This window comes from Pristis pectinata, chromosome 33, assembly GCF_009764475.1.
Source record: "Pristis pectinata isolate sPriPec2 chromosome 33, sPriPec2.1.pri, whole genome shotgun sequence".
In the NCBI taxonomy this organism is placed as follows: Eukaryota; Metazoa; Chordata; class Chondrichthyes; order Rhinopristiformes; family Pristidae; genus Pristis; species Pristis pectinata.
The window spans coordinates 17,201,741-17,218,896 of NC_067437.1; the positions used below are offsets into that span (position 1 = coordinate 17,201,741).

Genomic DNA, 17,156 nt, shown 5'->3' on the forward strand with positions numbered 1-17,156 from the left:
AGTAGGGATAAGCCAGATACTACAGGCTGCTGAGCCTTACATCAGTAGTAGGGGAAACTATTGGAAAACATTTAGGATAGGATTTATGATACCTGGAAAGGCAGGGACTGATGAGGGAAGTCTGCATGGTTTTGTGCACCGGAAATCCTGCTTCCCGAGTCTGATTGAGTCTTGGATGAAGTTACAAAGAACATTGACGAAGGCAAGGTGGTAGACGGGTAAACGTGGACTTTAACAAGCGTTTTGACAAGGTTCATGCAGTTGGTTGGTCCAGAAAGTTAGGACACGTGATTCCAATGTGTTTTGGCAAAGTGGATCCAAAATTGGCTTGGTTATCGGAGGGAGGGGGTCATGGTGGAGGGTTGTTTTTCTAACTGTAAGTCTGTAACTGGTGGTGTACCGCAGGGATCGGTGCTAGGACATTTGTTTGTCAGATATATAAATGATTGGATGAGAATGTCTGTGGTCTGATGAGTAACCTTGTTGACAGTACAAAGATTGGTGGAATTGTAGGTGAATTGTAGGTAGCAGGGATGGTTGCTTAAGGATACAGAGGGACATGGATCAGCTGGGAAGTTGGGTGGGGCATTGGCCAATGGAACTTAACCCACAGAAACGTGAGGTAATGCATTTTGGGCTGTCTAATACTGGTCGGAAATATACAGTTAATGGCAGGGACCTTCGAAGCATTGATGTACAGTGGGACATTGGTGCAAGTTCATAGCTGCCTGAAAATGACAACAGGTGGATTGGACAGTGAAGGAGGCATTTAGTTTTCCTTGCCTTAAGAGTATAAGAGTTTTGTCGTGTTGTAGCTGTACAAGTCATAGGTTAGACCACACTTGGAATATTGTGTGTAGTTCTGGTCACCACTCTATAGAAAGGATGTGGTTGCGCTAGAAAGAGTACAGAAGAGATTCACCATGATGTTGCCTGAAATGGACGGCTTTATTTACAAGGAGAGATTGGAGAGAGGCAGGATTGTTCTCACTGGAGTGCAGGAGGCTGAGGGGTGGCCTTATAAGAGGTTTATAACATTATGAGGGGCATAGATAGGGTGGATAGTCACAATTTTGTTCCAAGGGTAGGGGAGTCTGGTTTAATGTAAGAGGGGAAATATTTAGAGGAAATCTGAGGGGCAAGTTTTTCACACAGAGGGTGGTGGGGATATGGAACGAGCTGCCAGAGGAGGTGATATAGAGGCAGGTATAATCACAGTGTGTAAAAAGCATTTGGACAAGTACCTGGATAGGAAAGGAATAGTGGGATTAGGGCCAAACACAGGGAAATGGGATTAGCATAGATAGGCATCTTGGTCTGCATGGATGTGTTGGGCTGAAAGGCCTGTTTTTTGGAACTGGTTTATTATTGTCACATGTAGAAAGCTCGTCTGGCATACCGTTCATACAGTAATCTGTGACTCCACGAATGCTAGGTGTACGTCGAGCCAAATTTCAGTTCAGTTGCACTGACCAAATGAAGAAATTTTAGGAATCCAAGCAAGATCAAAACTTCAGCAAGACAGGACACCCACAGAACCTGGATACCCTCCCAACCTGCCTTCCCATAGAGCTGGGGGACCTTCCACCAAACACAACTGCCTTTGTCCAGCCAGTGGATGAGGGCAGCATGTCCAATTTCAAGGCTTATTACTCCAATGCACCTTCAAACAGTCAGTTGAAACAACAGATAGACAGAGTAAGCAGTCAATAAGGGAATTCTGAAGGTAGTACGACATCATGAAGACCATCGATGACATCAGTGCATCCTGGGCAGTCGTTACCTGTGCTTCCATAGATGGTGGAAGTTATGGCCAGAGGCATGTGGTGACATTGTGGGATTTGAGGAGAAGCAGGTGGCTACCGGAGACATTGTCCAGCTTGCCACCCAAGCAGGACTGGGTGAAAGAACTGTGAACACAGCAGCGCTGATGGACGAGGAGAGAATGGAGCAGTTTTCAGAGAGTGACCCAGACTGGAGGGGGCGGGCATCTCCTCAGTGGACGGAGTCATGCTCGACGATATCTCCCGCAACAGAGAACTGCTCCCTGAGCAGAAGAAATGGGCAGGACAGTTAACCCTGGAGGGGTCACAGCCTGGCCCCTTCCCTCAGCTGTAGCCCCTTCCACATCACCTCCTCCTCCCACTGCTGCTCTGATGTGCTTGTGAGTTCATATTTAACAGGTTACACTGTATTTTGTATTCTTACTGTACGTTCACTGTTTAATGAATCATACTGTAATATTTATTCTCAATGAAACCCTTATTTATCACTGAAATGTGATAATGGGGTCAGTAGAGCATCTACAATATGTAAGGGTATGATGGCCCCTTTTACAGCTGATTCAGTTTGTGTCCTTAGGGGCAGGACACATCTGGAGTGTTACCTGAGGTACCAGTTCCTGCAGCTCAAGTGGTACCTGTGGTACTGCAGCAGTGGCGCCTCCCCTGGGAACTGGTGGGATTGCAGCCCCAGCGCCTTCCCTGGAAACCAGTGGGATTGCAGCCCCAGCGCCTCCCCGGGAACCAATGGGATTGCAGCCCCAGCGCCTCCCCGGGAACCAATGGGATTGCAGCCCCAGCGCCTCCCCGGGAACCAATGGGATTGCAGCCCCAGCGCCTCCCCGGGAACCAATGGGATTGCAGCTCCTGTGCCACCCTCAGGATTCTGCAGTGATGGTCTGTTGCTCAATGTGACTGTGCTGTTTCAAAACTCAGTAAAAGCAGTGTCATAGCAATGCTGTTTTATTTAGAATCAGAAATTTAACCCAGTGCAGAAGGAAGGAATTCCTTTGGCCTTATACTTTCTGCATGAGGTTTCCCGAAGCATTAATCCCAGCAGGAGTATCGGTGGGTCGTTGGACTCCTCAAATTCAGCAGCACATTTGCATTTTCAGGAGATGGTGTGTGACAGTGTCCTTTCCCAGGAAAAGGAGTCCACCGGCTTCTTCCTTCAGCAGATGGCAGGACCAAAGAGACCGACTGGTACCACAGCATGGAGTCACCAGCTGGTTTATGACCAGTGCTCCTCCCCTGTAGGAAAGCTCCAGCGCCCCAGCCAGTTTGCCAGCCAGGCTTCCTCTGGGGTCGAGGTGGGGTGGGGGGGGGGTGGTCAGCGAGTGAATGAGTAGGTAACGGGACCTGGAGGAGGATAGGAAAAGAGGGCAAATGGGCATGTTGGTCAGCATGGACCAGTCGGGCCGAAGGGCCCATTTCCATGCTGTGTGCCTCTATGCCTCAGAGGCCCGTCCCATTACCTTGAAGATGAAGGGAGGGGATGGCTGCGGTGCCTGATGACGTTTGAGGGCATCGGGTATTCCCACACTTCTCACAGTGATGAGAGCGAGGTCCAAGTTACTGCAGTGTTTAAATCCACCTCAACCCACATTCTCATGCATTTTCCCATGCAGCTGCAGTGGGTATGACAACTGCCCTTCTACTTCTTCCCTTCCCACCATCCAGGGACCTGAACAGTCTTTCCAGTGCAAGTAGTGATTCACTTGCACCTATTTTAATCAAGTGTATTGTGTTTTGTGCTCATTGTGATCTCCTTCCCTACAAAGCCGATCATCCTTGTGTCCCTCAACACTCATTGGTATTGGCTCATTATCATCACATGTACTGACATACAGTGAAAAGCTTTTGTCTGTGTGCCATCCAGACAGATCATTCCATACATAAGTACACCGAGGTAGTAAAAAGGAAAACAGAATGCAGAGCATAGTGTTACAGTTACAGAGAAAGTGCAGTGCAGGTAGACAAGTGCAAGGGTCACAGTGAGGTGGGTTGGGAGATCAAGAGTTCATGTTTCAGTGTATGGGAGGTCCATTCAAGCATCTGATAACAGTGGGATAGAAGCTGTCCTTCAGCCTAGTTTGTCCTCCTGCACCCTGGAACATGTCAGTCAGCAGCGTTCACTTATGGGCATCTCTTTGCATTGAAAGATTAAAGTTCAGCTTTCACCAAGTTGATCTTCCAGCAGTACCTGAAGTTTGTCTTGGTGTGTGTCCCAGGGAACAGCCTATAGACCAGAGATCATAGATCATTTACCAGGCTGCTTGGGGTGAACCTCAACAAGGACCCTTGCATCCTTTTCCAGACCTTCTTGGCAAATGCACAGTCCACAAGGAGGTGGATGATCATCTCACCTGCACCAAAGCTACGTTGAGGGCAGCGTGAGATGAGACTCTGACAGTGCAGGAAGGATCTGACTGGGAGGGCCCCCCTCACCGCCAGCCAAGCGAGGTCTTGGTGCTTGTCGGTGAGCTCTGGCGATGAGGCGTTCTGCCAAATGGCTTGGACAGTCTGCTTGGGGAACCATCTCTCAGGATCCACCGTCTCCTTCTACCACAGCGTCTCCAGGCTGTTCTGTGCTGACCACTGCCTGACAGACTTGTGGTCAAAGTTTTTCACAGAAACATTTCCAGGAAGGATCGGTAGTGTGACAAGGTCCAACTGATTGGGACACTGTGCAGCAATGAGGTCAGGCCCATCCTTTGCAACACTGGGGACAGGTAGAACCTCAGCACGGAGTGACGCTTGGTGTTTGTCTACTTTGGTTTTACACACAGCTCAATGCAGGACACAAAGAGGACCATGTTGGGAACATTTCCCCCCCTTTCTCTGGAGACCCTACTTCACATCCCAATGGGCATGATATATTTTGGATCCCCAGATGAACCAGAAGGTGGGTTGCATGACTGCCACGGTGTAGGAGTGGGGTCTGGGCCACACCTGCTCCATGTATCGTGATGCCTCATCTGACATCAAGAGGGGCCACTGCTCCCACATTCCCAATTTCGGTTTCACCTTGTCTGTCCACTCCAGCCAATTCTTGCCACACATCCTGCCTCCTTTCAACCAGATCCCTCGCACCTTTAGGCAGTCGGCTCTGACGGTGAAGAAGACGAAGCACTGGTTGGACCAGTTGCCAATGAACGTGGCCTCCCTCTCACTGCGATTGACTCTGGTCCCCGAAGACTAAAAAGAGGCAACTTACTATATTGATGAAGGCAGTGCAATAGATGTTGTCTACATGGGGTTTAGTACGGCCTTTGACAAGCTTGCACATGGTAGCCTGGTCCAAAATGTTAGAGCCCATGGGATCCAAGGCAAGCTGGCAAATTGGATCCAAAATTGACCTGATGATGGGAGGCAGAGAGTGATGGTGGAGGGTTGCTTTTCTGATTGGAAGTCTGTGACCAGTGGTGTACCGCAAGGATTGGTGCTGGGATGCTGGCTGTTCATTGTATACATGAACAACTTGGATGTGAACGTAGGAGGCATGATCAGTAAGACTGCAGATGGCACAAAATTTGTAGTATTGTAGATAGTCAGAATTGTCTTAGGCTGCAGTGTGATATTGAGCATATCAGAGCATTGCAGTTATCAGGGGAGATTGGATAGGCTGGGCTTGTTCTCCCTGGTGTGGAGGAGGCTGAGGTGATCTGATGGAGGTATCCAAAATGATGAGGGAGACAGACATGACAGATATATCTTTTCTCTTGGTGGGGGAGTCTAAATCGAGAAGGGGGGGAGCATAGAAGTAGGAGGTTTGCAGGGGATCTGAGGGAGATTTTGTTCACACAGAGAGTGGTTGGAATCTGGAATATACTGCCTGAGGGCCAGATGGTGGAGACAGTGATTCTCACAACATACAAGTATTTGGATGAGCACTTGAATCACTAAGGCATAGAGGGCTATTTGAAGAGTACTTGAAGATGAATAGCTCAAACCTGGCACCAAGCTCATGGTCTACTGGGAAACCGTGATCCCTGTTCTCCTGGAGACTTCTAGCATCTGGACCATCTACAGCAACATCTCAAGAGATACCATCAATCCTGTCTCAGCAAGATCTTCCAAGAGAATACTAAAACTAGAGCACATGGAATTTGGGTAATACACAGTCATGGATTGGGGATCAGTCAACAGAATAAAACAGGACAGTTATATCAGGAGGCTGTAACTAGTGGCTTCAGGGATTCCTGGGATCTTGCTGCCCACAATCTGTATCAACGATTTGGATGGAAAGACTAAAGTATAATATATCCAAGTTTACTGATAATACAAAACTAGGTGGAGGTGGTGGTGGTGGTTAGGAGGATGGAGAAAGCTTCAGAAGGATCTAGACAGGCGAAGTGAATGGGCAAGAAAATTTGTGAAGCATTTAAATAGAACAAAATAGAAGCATTTTATTTTAAATGGTGTTGACCTATGTATCTTTGCACATGAATGACTATTGATGAGGTTCAGAAGGTAATTCAGAAGGCAGATGGTATGTTGGCTGTGTGGCAAGAGGATTTAAATGCAAGAGAAATATAGGGCCTTGGTGACACCACACCTGCAATGTTCTGTACAGGTCTGGTCTCCCTACCTCAGGAAGGATACACTTGCATTAAAAGGAGTGCAGTGAAGGTTGATCAGATTGAATTCTGGGACTAAGGAACATCCTATGAGGAGAGATTAAGTAGACAGGGCCGGTACTCTCCAGAATTTAAAAGAATGAGAAGGGAGCTTTTCCTCTGCGACTCCCTGGTCCGCTCAACCTACTCCACCAACCGCTCCAATCCCCGGCACCTTCCAATACAAGTGCAGGAGATGCAACGCTGACCCTTTTGACTCATCCCTTCCCACCATCCAGAGACCTTAACGGACCTCTCTGGCAAAGCAGTGATTCCTTGCACTTCTTCCAATCTTATACAGTGCATTCAGTGTTCACGGTGTATTTACTGCAGAGCACCTCGATTTCCTCCACAAAGACAGCATCGTCTTGTCACTATCCCACTCTAACTTGCGGGTTTATGGCCTTCTGCACTGTTATAACGAGGCTCAATGCAAGCTCAAGGAACAACACTTCTTCTGTCTGGGCCTTTGGGTGTGACTATCGAATTCAACAATTCCAGTCACTTGTTTTTCCAGTTTGTATTGGAACCGGCCAGTTCTGCTGCAGGTTATCCACCTGTAATGTTGCAACAGATTATCTCTCTCCACAGCCGCTGCCTGGCCTGCTGGGTATTCCCAACACTTTCCTTTGGTTTTCGGGTGCCAGCAATGGCTCTGGGCTGTATAATTCACAGCCCTTACAGTACTGTGTTCTCTCGTTCATGAACTGCTCTCATTTGTGGATCAACTGGATGGCTCTGTAAATACAGGAATCACCTAGGCAACCCCTGGCTCATCCTATTAGGATATTTCTTTTGTCCTCTCCATCCCTCTCTGCAGCTTAAAACTAACATTTTCCCAGTTCCAATGGAGGTCTTCAACCTGAAACGTTAACTCCGTGTGTCCTTCCACAGCTGCAGTTCAACCTGCTGAGCATTACCAGCATTTTCTGTTTTTTTTTACATTGACGGCCTCCAGATAAGCTGTTTTGCAACCTTTCATCAGTACATTAGCCTTCTTTCCTTAAGAAATAAGAACCAGTCTGTTTCTCCATTTCCTGCTAAGTACACACATCCAGTTCTGCTCTCACCCTCGCAAATCTTTGCACCCTCTTCTATGCCTCTATTTCCTGTTTTCCATCTAGTAAAGAGAAAGAACACTTTTCTTTAAGTGCAGTCCACCTAAAGTTCAGTTCTGGTTTCCAACTGGTGAAGAGATAGTTATAGAAATGAATACTATCATCCAAATAATGTTCAGTTCCTGTTTTTCATATGAAGAGATGGTACCCGTTTCCTAAGTGTGGTCCAACCAAGGTTCGGTACATGTTTAACAGGGCCTTCTTACTTCTTTCACTCGAGAAGTAAATCCTACAGTTTGGTTTCTTTATGGCCTTACTAACCCTGGTCCATCTCTTGGTAATCAGCCGGTTTATGCTTCAGAATTCCTTTGTTCTATAGTGTCACCTTCCAAATGATAAGTGACCTTCCTATCCCTCCTAACAAAATGTGCGCTACCTTATATTGGTGTTACATTTACCAATTACTTGCCCATTTTGCAGATTTATTAATGTCCCCTTATTTGTTGCAGTACACCTTAGTATCCACCATCTACCCCTCTTGAAATCTGGTACATCCACAATACTAGAAATTGATCCTGAGTCGCAATAAGCAGCAGTGCCAGCGCTGAGCCTCATGGAGCATCAGCGCCTTCCACTGCACACAGCTTCCCTTTGCTTCCTTTCAGTCCTGAGATCAGCTGGCAATCCATTCTGCTACTTGAGCCCAGCCACGCTCTCTAACCCGACTCCTTAATCTAACACGAGGCTCCTCAAAGATTTTTTCTAGATAAATTACACCCAAGGCATTGTCCCCACTCTCTGTTATTGCTTCAGTAAGGCAGTCAAGCACAACCTTCTCATCTCTTCATTACTAGACTCCCTGTTTCTAGATGTTCTGTCCTCTGGTTTAGAACATAGAACATTAACTGAGGATGCCATTACTTTTCTACAACTAATGACAGACAGTCTGACTGGTCTACAATTCTCTGGCACGTTGTAACTCCCTTTTTAAATACAAGTAGTACATTAAGTTATCTACCAGTCCTCTCGCACTGCACGTCCCCCAAGTGAATCACGGTAGTACCTCCGCTGCGTCTTCCCTGGATTTGATATCCCATCCAGCTGTGTCCCCCTTCAGTTGGATTAAGCCATTTAGTGTGTCCTGTTTTTCTTGCACTCTTTTCATTATTTATCATCCCAGCACATGCACCTGCACTCTCTCACACAAAACGCTGGAGGAACTCAGCGGGTCGGGCAGCATCTATGGAGGGAAATAAACAGTCGACGTTTTGGGTCGAGACCCTTCATCAGAACTCTGATGGAGAAGCAAAAGCCCTGATGAAGGGTCTCCACTCGAAACGTTGACTGTTTATTTCCCTCCATAGATGCTGCCTGACCCAGAGTTCCTCCAGCATTTTGTGTTGCCCAGATTCCAGCATCTGCAGAATCTCTTGTATCACCTGCTCTCTCTCCTTGGCAAGTACCAAGCAATAATATTTCTGCCACCTTCTGCTCATTACCTTATCACAGTTGTAGAGCCTTTTTTTTGTAGATTCTGCTATTTACTCATATAACCTTAGATTCTGCTATTTACTCATATAACCTATTTTCTCCCTTGTTATTGACTATTTAATCCCGGATTATTTAAGACTCAGGTGGAACCTGTCTGAACATCACCCATAAAGGATTCAGAAGCTTGAGGATATCTCTACGTCTATCCAAGGGGTGTCTAACACCCAGCCCTGTGCAGGCACTGAGACAGACTGTGTGACAGACAGACTGGCTCAGTAAACACACAGTAACAGAGTCCCGCCGTTCACATGGAACCACAGATGTTTAGATTGATTTAGCAGCAAGGTGGAGTTTCAGTTCCATAACACATCACATTCCTTGACAGTCACCTCTCATGGGGATTTCAGGGGACTTTTTTTGTTTTTCTTTGAAACACAGTGGTTCAGAGTGAAACACGCTGTCAGAGGGTGTGGGGGTCAGATACAGTCACTATCTTTCAGAAACATTTTGACAGACACTTGAATAGGCAAGGCACTGAAGGATAAGAGTCTAGTGCACAGGACTAGTGTAGGGCAAGAAAGTCTGCACAGACGTGGTGGGCCAAAGGGCCTGTATCTGCGCTGTATGGCTCCTGGGCTCTGGAAGTTGATTGGGCCTGTATCCTCCAGAACTCAGAAGAATGAGAGGAACACACTCTCTTCTCATTACTACCATCAGGGAGGAGGTACAGGAGCCTGAAGACCCACTTCAGGAACAGCTTCTTCCCCTCTGCCGATTTCTGAACGGTCCATGAACCCATGAACACTGCCTCATTATTCCTCTTTTGCACTATTTATTTTTGTAACTTTAGTTTTTTTTAAAATGTCTTGCACTGTACTGCAGTCACAAAACAACACATTTCACCACAAATATCAGTGATAATAAACCAGATTCTGATACTTCCAAAACTGTCACATGGCTCACGAAGCAGGATGCAGGGTGGACGTTTCCCATCCCCGACGAGTCTAGAGTATCACTGTCTCAGAATAAAGGATCAATCATTTAGGAGTAAGATGGAGAAACTTGTTCACACAGAGGGTGGTGAAGTTTTGGAATTCTCGATCCCAGGGCAGTGGAGGCTCATTCGCTGGAGATTTCTGGATATTAAGGCAAGAAAATGGCAGCTTGATCTTGACGAATAGTGAGGCAGGTTTGAATGGCCTCCTCCTGAAGTCTGTTCCCACCATCCTTGCACTTCTCCACTCTCTATTTCGACAGACTGATCGGTAACAAATGCAACTGGGACACACAGTTCATTACATACAATTTAATGTCTTGGGTAAATATTTTACGCAAATGTTATTACCAAAGGTACAGTTGACAGCGACCCCTGCCGCACACGGTGTTGGTGGGCAGCAGGGAGTGCAAGGCCAGGAACCACTGCTGACCGAGGTCGGTTTGTTCCAACGTGAGAGCGAGTGCAGACTGTGGAACAGCTGGGCAGCTGCTGTGGAGCGGAGCCAGGTGTGACACAAGTTTCCTGGACACACCGACTTGGACTTGTACCTTCCAGCCCAGGCTGGGGCGAATGAAGGGCGGCTCGTACAGCACGGCCTGTGTAGAATGAAATCCCATCTCCCAACATTGAGGGCAGTTGCCCTTACCTGCTGTCAGATGGAATGGACTCTTTAGATAGAAGGTGCTCGTTCAGGTGCAGTCTCTCCCCAGTCCCCATCACACCGAGCACCCTCGGCCAACTAATGCTCCAAGATACTGCCCCGTGTTCCAGGAGAGCAGTGGCGAGGGCAGCGCCCACGGCTGTGTTTGGGGAGTGGATCAGGCAGTGGGGGAAGAGGTGTTTGTGCCAGTGAGTCAGGAGCACGGCCACCCCGGGCGAACCACCTCGCCCTCATCCACCTCCTCAGTGCTTGGAGAGCAGCCGAGCGCAGGGCTGCTGCCTGGCGCCGGCCGCTACAGTGGTTTGTCCCCTCAGTGCACGCCTACGGTGCGGAGGAACCACCGGCAGACACGGGGAACTATCCGCATCACTTCACCGAGCCGTGCCCGGCTGGCAAACTCCCGACAGTTTCACAGAAACTTCAAGCTAGAAGACATTAATACAGTTCAACTCAGACACACGTGCAGCCAAGCAAAAACCAAGCTCAGCCTTCAAACATTTTCAAGTAGGTCCTTCAACAAGCAACGACTTGCAGGGAGGCAGTCAGTGTGTGCAGTCGGGGCAAGGAGCTGGTGCCAGGGACTCGATGCTCTGGGGCACTGTCCCAACAGTAATCATCAGTTCCCTGAACTCAGGCCCAGCACTGTTCTCATTAGTTCTGTAGCCAGGACGCAGGCCTGGAGAACGCTCTGGGGTTGAGCGCCCACTCCCAGCGGCTGCAGCGGCTTCACGGCCCACTAAATGATGCTTTCCTTGCTGCCTGGTCACCATCCACCCACATCCCCCCCCCAACACACACCCACATGTGACACCCCCCACCCCCACCAACACACACCCACACACCCCCCTTCACTCCCAGCAGAGAGCCACACCTTGGCACAGGCCAGCCTTTGACCTTCGGACTGCCCGTCCAATTGGAAGGAGTGGGTAAGGTAAGTGACAGCCCAGGCCACCACTCTGGATTTGCTCCCGAGCGGGCAGCACAACGAGGGCGGGGCTGGCCTGGCCTGGCCTGCTGGGGAAGGGGCGCCCGGCTCCTGGTTCTGCCTGGAAAGTGACTTTGTTCCAGAGTTAAGAGAGCTGCGGGTGCCCCCAAGCTTCCTCGGACCTTCCGCCAGCGGCCACATCCCCGGGCCAGGCTCCAGGGCGATGTGCATCACCCTACACGTGGGGTTAACAATCCTGTACTCCTCCCCACCCACTCGGTCTCACTTACCCCAATCTCTCCACCCACCTCCATCTCCCACTCTCAGCGTTCCTTCTCTCACCGCCCCACCCTTCCCAACACCTGCCCCTTGTTGCCCTCCGATCAATCTGGAGTGTGCAGATGCACCACCAAGTGTGGATGTACATGGTACTTGACCCAGGCAGCAGGTTTGTGTTACAGACCCAAGCCCCATCTCCGACCCTCTTCCTCCATCCTCCCCACCCCCTCCAAACCCTCTGCTCTCATCACTGCCCCCTCTCCCCCACCCCTTCCCTCCCCCAACTGGGCTAAGGGTAAATTTTACAAAAACTCAGTTGAGTCACATTTGGTCAGAAACGTGTCTGGCCCACAGATTAGTTCAGTCTGATGCTACATACGTACTGGGTCACTGCCTCCTACATCTCCCCCAGCCCTCACCTTCCCCAGCATCGCTGCAGACTCCGTGAGTGGTCTCTGACCTCCAGGACAGCCTCGCTGACTGCCAACGTGGTGCGCTCTGCACCTCGAGCACAGAACCATTTGAATGAGGAATGACTTTAGAACATGGAAAGGAACCTTAAGCAGAATTGAAAAGGAAAGCAGCTTGGCCCAAACTGAACAGGCTGCGAACGTCAAGGTGTCAATGTAATGAGAAAGTGCGGGTGCAGCATGGCCTCAATGGGAGCAATACAGAGAAGTTTTCAAAGCCCACAGGTCCCATGTAGTGGCAAGATACCAGACAGTAGATAATGCACAGTCACCCTGACCGTCCAGTGTTGCACTTGCTGCCAGTGCCACTATGTAATCTTCCCAGTCTGATTGTACATTACAGCAGCTCCCCCCAGCCCCTGGCCCCAGCTCTCCTTTCGGTATGGGTTCTCCAACATGTACTTATATTTCTCAAAGTTCCGTAGCAGATACTTGGGAGCGTACATGTGTTCCTTAGGGTCTGCAGGAGGATACTCCTGCTCAGTACCATCAAACCAGCCCCCTGTCTGGATCAATTCCCGAATGTAGTTCAGATCCCTTTTCTCTTGGTAGTTGCCCCAGCGGGGAAAATCTCCATTCTGAGCTGATAGCAGCTTATAGCGGATCCCCTCTGGCTTGAAGCACCAGGAGCAGTGCCAGCCAGCAAAGTGAAGTGGACTCCCCAATGACCAAGGCACCAGGATGTGCCCCGTGCTGTTCTCATATTGCCTAAAGTTTGGCATCAGGTAGTACTCTCTCCGCCGCAACTTAATGCCATCTCCATTGTACACCATAAAGAGCATGGCCACAGTGCAGCCTGACACCACCTCCAGGCTCCCTGGCTGCTTCCAGAAAAAGCCATAGAGCGACTTGCGAAGGTGGAAAGCGAAAGGTTCAGTCCATCCATCAAAGAGTTTGAGGAAGAGTACTCCGTCGCGAGCTGGTATCTCATCGGCATCATCGATGAGGAAGATGTCGTCGTCGCGGAGATTGACGATCCGACTCATCCCATTCTGGGTGAGGAAGGTCCGCAGGTAATCGTCAGCGATCCAGCCATCCTGCCTCCCTCCGCTGGGGAAATGGTCCAGGAACACGTACAAGATCTTGTGAGCAATGTAGCTGTAAGTCCCATTCAGGAGCATCTCGATGAACTTCAGCGGCTTGGGGTCCCCAAAAGCGGTGAAGTTGGATTCACAGATGATGAAAACATCGACCACATTGCCCAGCTCATGGAACCGGACTTCCAGCAAGTCAAACTCGTGGTTGATGTTGATAGCGTTGATGACCCTGTGAGGCACCACCCGCGGACTCAGCCGCTCTTTAGTCGGCAGGTTGGAATACTGGACCATGGTGGGGACTCCGCAGTAGGGCCCGTGCCAACCTGGGAGGCAAGGGCATCCAACCCACCTACGCCTTGGCCTCCCACTGACCCCCAAGCCCACTGCCTTGTGAGTCAGTGGCTTGTCCATAGAATTGCGGCCCAAGGCTCCTGCTCCCTCCATCGACCCCACCATCTTGTTCTCTGTTTTAGTTCCCTGTTTAAAGCAAATTGCCCCTGCCTTGGTCCGTATGAAGTACTCTGTCTCATCGTCTTTCAGCTGGAACTGGGCTCGGTGTAGATGTGGCCAGCCTCCTTGATGAGCATTGGGTGCTGTTGGCAGACCCAGGCCGGCACTCGCATCCTCCTCCTCATTCTGCTTCCAAAAGATGTGAGAGTCGACGAAGATCGACCTGAGGGAAGGGCTGAACGCAGAGATCTCACGGGAGAACGTGATGTACGACAGGGCCTTGAGGAAGTGCAGGAAGGATATCAGACAGAGTCCTGCCATACATAACATCAGAACCACACGGTGACGCCGCATCTTCATCCTAAAGAGAAGCAAGCAGAAAACAACAGTTAAGTACATCCTAAGAACCTGCATTTCTCTAGGAAATGCACTTTGGCAGGATGATCAGAGGTACAGAGGGAGATAAAACCAAAGACTACGTATGACAAATGTAAATACCAGCAAGAACCAGGCTGATTACAAACAAGAAAATCAAAGTGAACGTTAATACAAGGCAAAGAATGTATGAAAAAAGGTTTGTTGGCAATATAGAAATGTTCCAAAAAATGCACAATATGGAGGAGTGGGGCCCATTATGGACAAAAATGGGGACTTGCACATGGATGCTGAGGGCAGTTTTAAAATTCTAAATGAGTACTTTGGAATTATCCTCTTCCCCGTTTTAGACAGATGCAAAGTAATAGTGAAGAAGGTGACTCTCGATACACAGCCAATACACAAGGGGGTCGTGGTGAATGATTATTACTTGGACTGAAGGAAGGTGAATAGTGGCATTCCCCTGGGATTTGTATTGGTGCCTTTATATTAATGACCTAGTCTTGGGAGGTGCAAGCCACAATTCTTAAATTTGAAAATGATGCAAAACTTGACAATGTTGTGAACTACAAAAAGGATTGTGATAAATTGCAGCAGGCTGATAGAATGGGCAGGCACGTGGTAGGTGAAGTTTAATGTGGGGAAATATGACGTGATGCATTTCGGTAGGAAGAATATGGAGAGGCAACATAGAACTAAGAATGCTATTATAAAAGGCAAAGAGGAACAGAGGGAGCTGGGTGTACAAACCATTGTATGTGGCAGGGCATTTAAGGCAGCTATTGGGATTGCATATATAATTCTGGGCTTTATCAAAAAGGCATGGAATAGAAAGCAGGGAAATCATGCTGACCTGTAAAACACTGGTCTGGCCTCAATAGGAGTATTTTGTTCAATTCTGGTCACCTCATTATAGCACGTGAAGGCATTAAAACTTAGAACAGTACAGCACAGGAACAGGCCCTTCAGCCCACAATGTCTGTGCCCATTTAAACTGCACACATGCCTGCACATGGTCTATTTCCCTCTATTCCCTGCCTGTAAATGCCTCTTAAGCATCTCTTAGAATGGGTCCAGAAAAGATTTGCAAGAAATGTTTCCTCAAAAGAAGGGCTACTGCTAGGATGATGGGTTGGGACCATTTCCTTTAGCAAAGAGACTGAGGGGAGATTTGATAGTGGTAAACAAAATGATGAGGGATCTGGAAGGAGTGGATAGTGCGAGGGTCTTCCGGTTGGTGAAGGGTTTGAAGACCAGAATCACAGCTAGAAAATAAAGGGGAAGAGAATTAAGAGTGACATGGGGAAATATACATTTTACGGAGCATGTGGTTAGAATCTGGAAAATACTGTCCACAGATGCGGTGGAGGCAGGGTGTCTGTCTAACCAATGTGGCAGGTACATTGCACATCTAAATGTGTGCTGCCCATCACATTGAAAAAGACTGGGGTATGGTGTCCTGGACTAGCCCCTGGAACTGGTGTTAGTCCCTCTGCAATGCAAAGAGGGAAATGCACCTTCTGTTTTATGACCACCTATTCCCCAAAATTGGGCTAATCGACCCCTGCTGGAGATGGCTGTAACCAGGCCTTCCCACATTCAGAACATGCGGGCCCCATCTGTGTTTTCAGGAGGTCCTGGCTAATATTCATCCCTCATTCCAATTACTAAAACAAAAATAGCAATTAATATCACATTGCTATTTGTGGGAACTTCGCTGTGCAAATTGTTTGCCATTCTTATAATAGAACAGTGACTATACCTCAACAACTACTTCACTGGCTGTGGATCATCTTGGGATATCCTGAATCACCAGCAGTGCGCGCTTTTCATCAAGAGCACCATGATTCATCCAGTTTAACAATCATTCCCCACATCCATTTACAAGAGCAAGTCTGTCACTTTCCAACATAATTCACTTTGAGAAAAAAAGAAAAAGACCAGACCAGGGCAGTTTTATTTTAGATATTCTGATAATGGCTATTTTTAAAAAAGACTTTCCTAGGGATACGTGTACCACTGCCAAGGTTAGCACTTATTACTCATCCTCCATGATCAAGGTGGTTGTGGACCCTGTCCTTTCACAGGTGGTGAAGTTCTGGAATGTGTTGGAACTATAAGGAATGCACAGAATGGTTACAGCATAGAAGGGGGCCATTTAGTCCCTCATGTCTCTTCCTGCTCTACCAGAGGAACTCTCTAGTTTGTAAAAGTAAAAGAAACGGCAGCTGCTGAACATCTAAGATAAAAACATAAAACGCTGGAAATACTCAGCAGGTCAGGCTGCATCAGTGGGAAGACAGAGCCAACATTTAAGGTCAGAGACCCTTCATCAGAACTGAAAAGGAGATAAAAGCAGCTTGTAGAGCTGTAGGGACTGTGGGGTAGGGAGATGTCTCTGTTGGGGATCAACTGTATACAAGCTTAGCCGAGTGAATGGGGGCAGTTAGAGAGTGAGAACAGAGACAAAGAATGTGGGAGTAGGAGGACATGCCCAGCACTCCCAGAGAGAAGGGAAAAAAAACTGTCAGTCGGCCTTATGTGATATTGGCTCAGCTTGTTCCGTTTCCCTTTGGGAGTGGAGGACATGCCCAGCCCGAACTGCTCTCAAATTCCCCCGTCAGCCTTCTCTTTCAATAAAACAGTCCAGCCCCTCGTAGCTGTAGTCAGCCTATCTCAGCAGCCTGTTTCTTGATGCAATCTATCACCACCCTCTTTGCAGTTCACAATATTCCACAATTTTATAAATTGTGCCTTATAACACCAAGACTTGGTCACTTAGAGATTAAAAAAAGGAACGGCTGTAACACTGATCTCTGGGGAACACCAACCCAGAATAACCATTCACCATGAACGCTTGCATCCACACCAATGTCCCTTATGTCCCTTTTATCCCACATGTTTGAACTTTGATGACAAGCCTGTTTTGTAGCATCTTAACGGAAGTCCTTAGAGTCATAGAATTGTACAGCACAAAAACCTTCATAGAACCATACAGCACAAAACAGGCCCT

At 48.3% G+C, this 17,156-nt stretch overlaps 1 protein-coding gene across 6 annotated transcripts in view; it reads right to left on the reverse strand.

Annotated features, from left to right (window-relative positions):
- Nucleotides 1–11,444: 11,444 nt before the first annotated feature.
- The window catches only part of LOC127585514 (beta-1,4-mannosyl-glycoprotein 4-beta-N-acetylglucosaminyltransferase-like), a 53,809-nt gene continuing 48,097 nt past the window's right edge, over nt 11,445–17,156 (reverse strand). For all 6 annotated transcript variants that reach the window (XM_052043034.1, XM_052043032.1, XM_052043035.1 and 3 more), the window contains one exon: nt 11,445–14,129. In XM_052043034.1, coding sequence (XP_051898994.1) covers nt 12,590–14,128 — 1,539 coding nt within the window. In that variant the 5' untranslated portion in view covers nt 14,129 and the 3' untranslated portion in view covers nt 11,445–12,589. The remainder of the gene's footprint in view (nt 14,130–17,156) is intronic.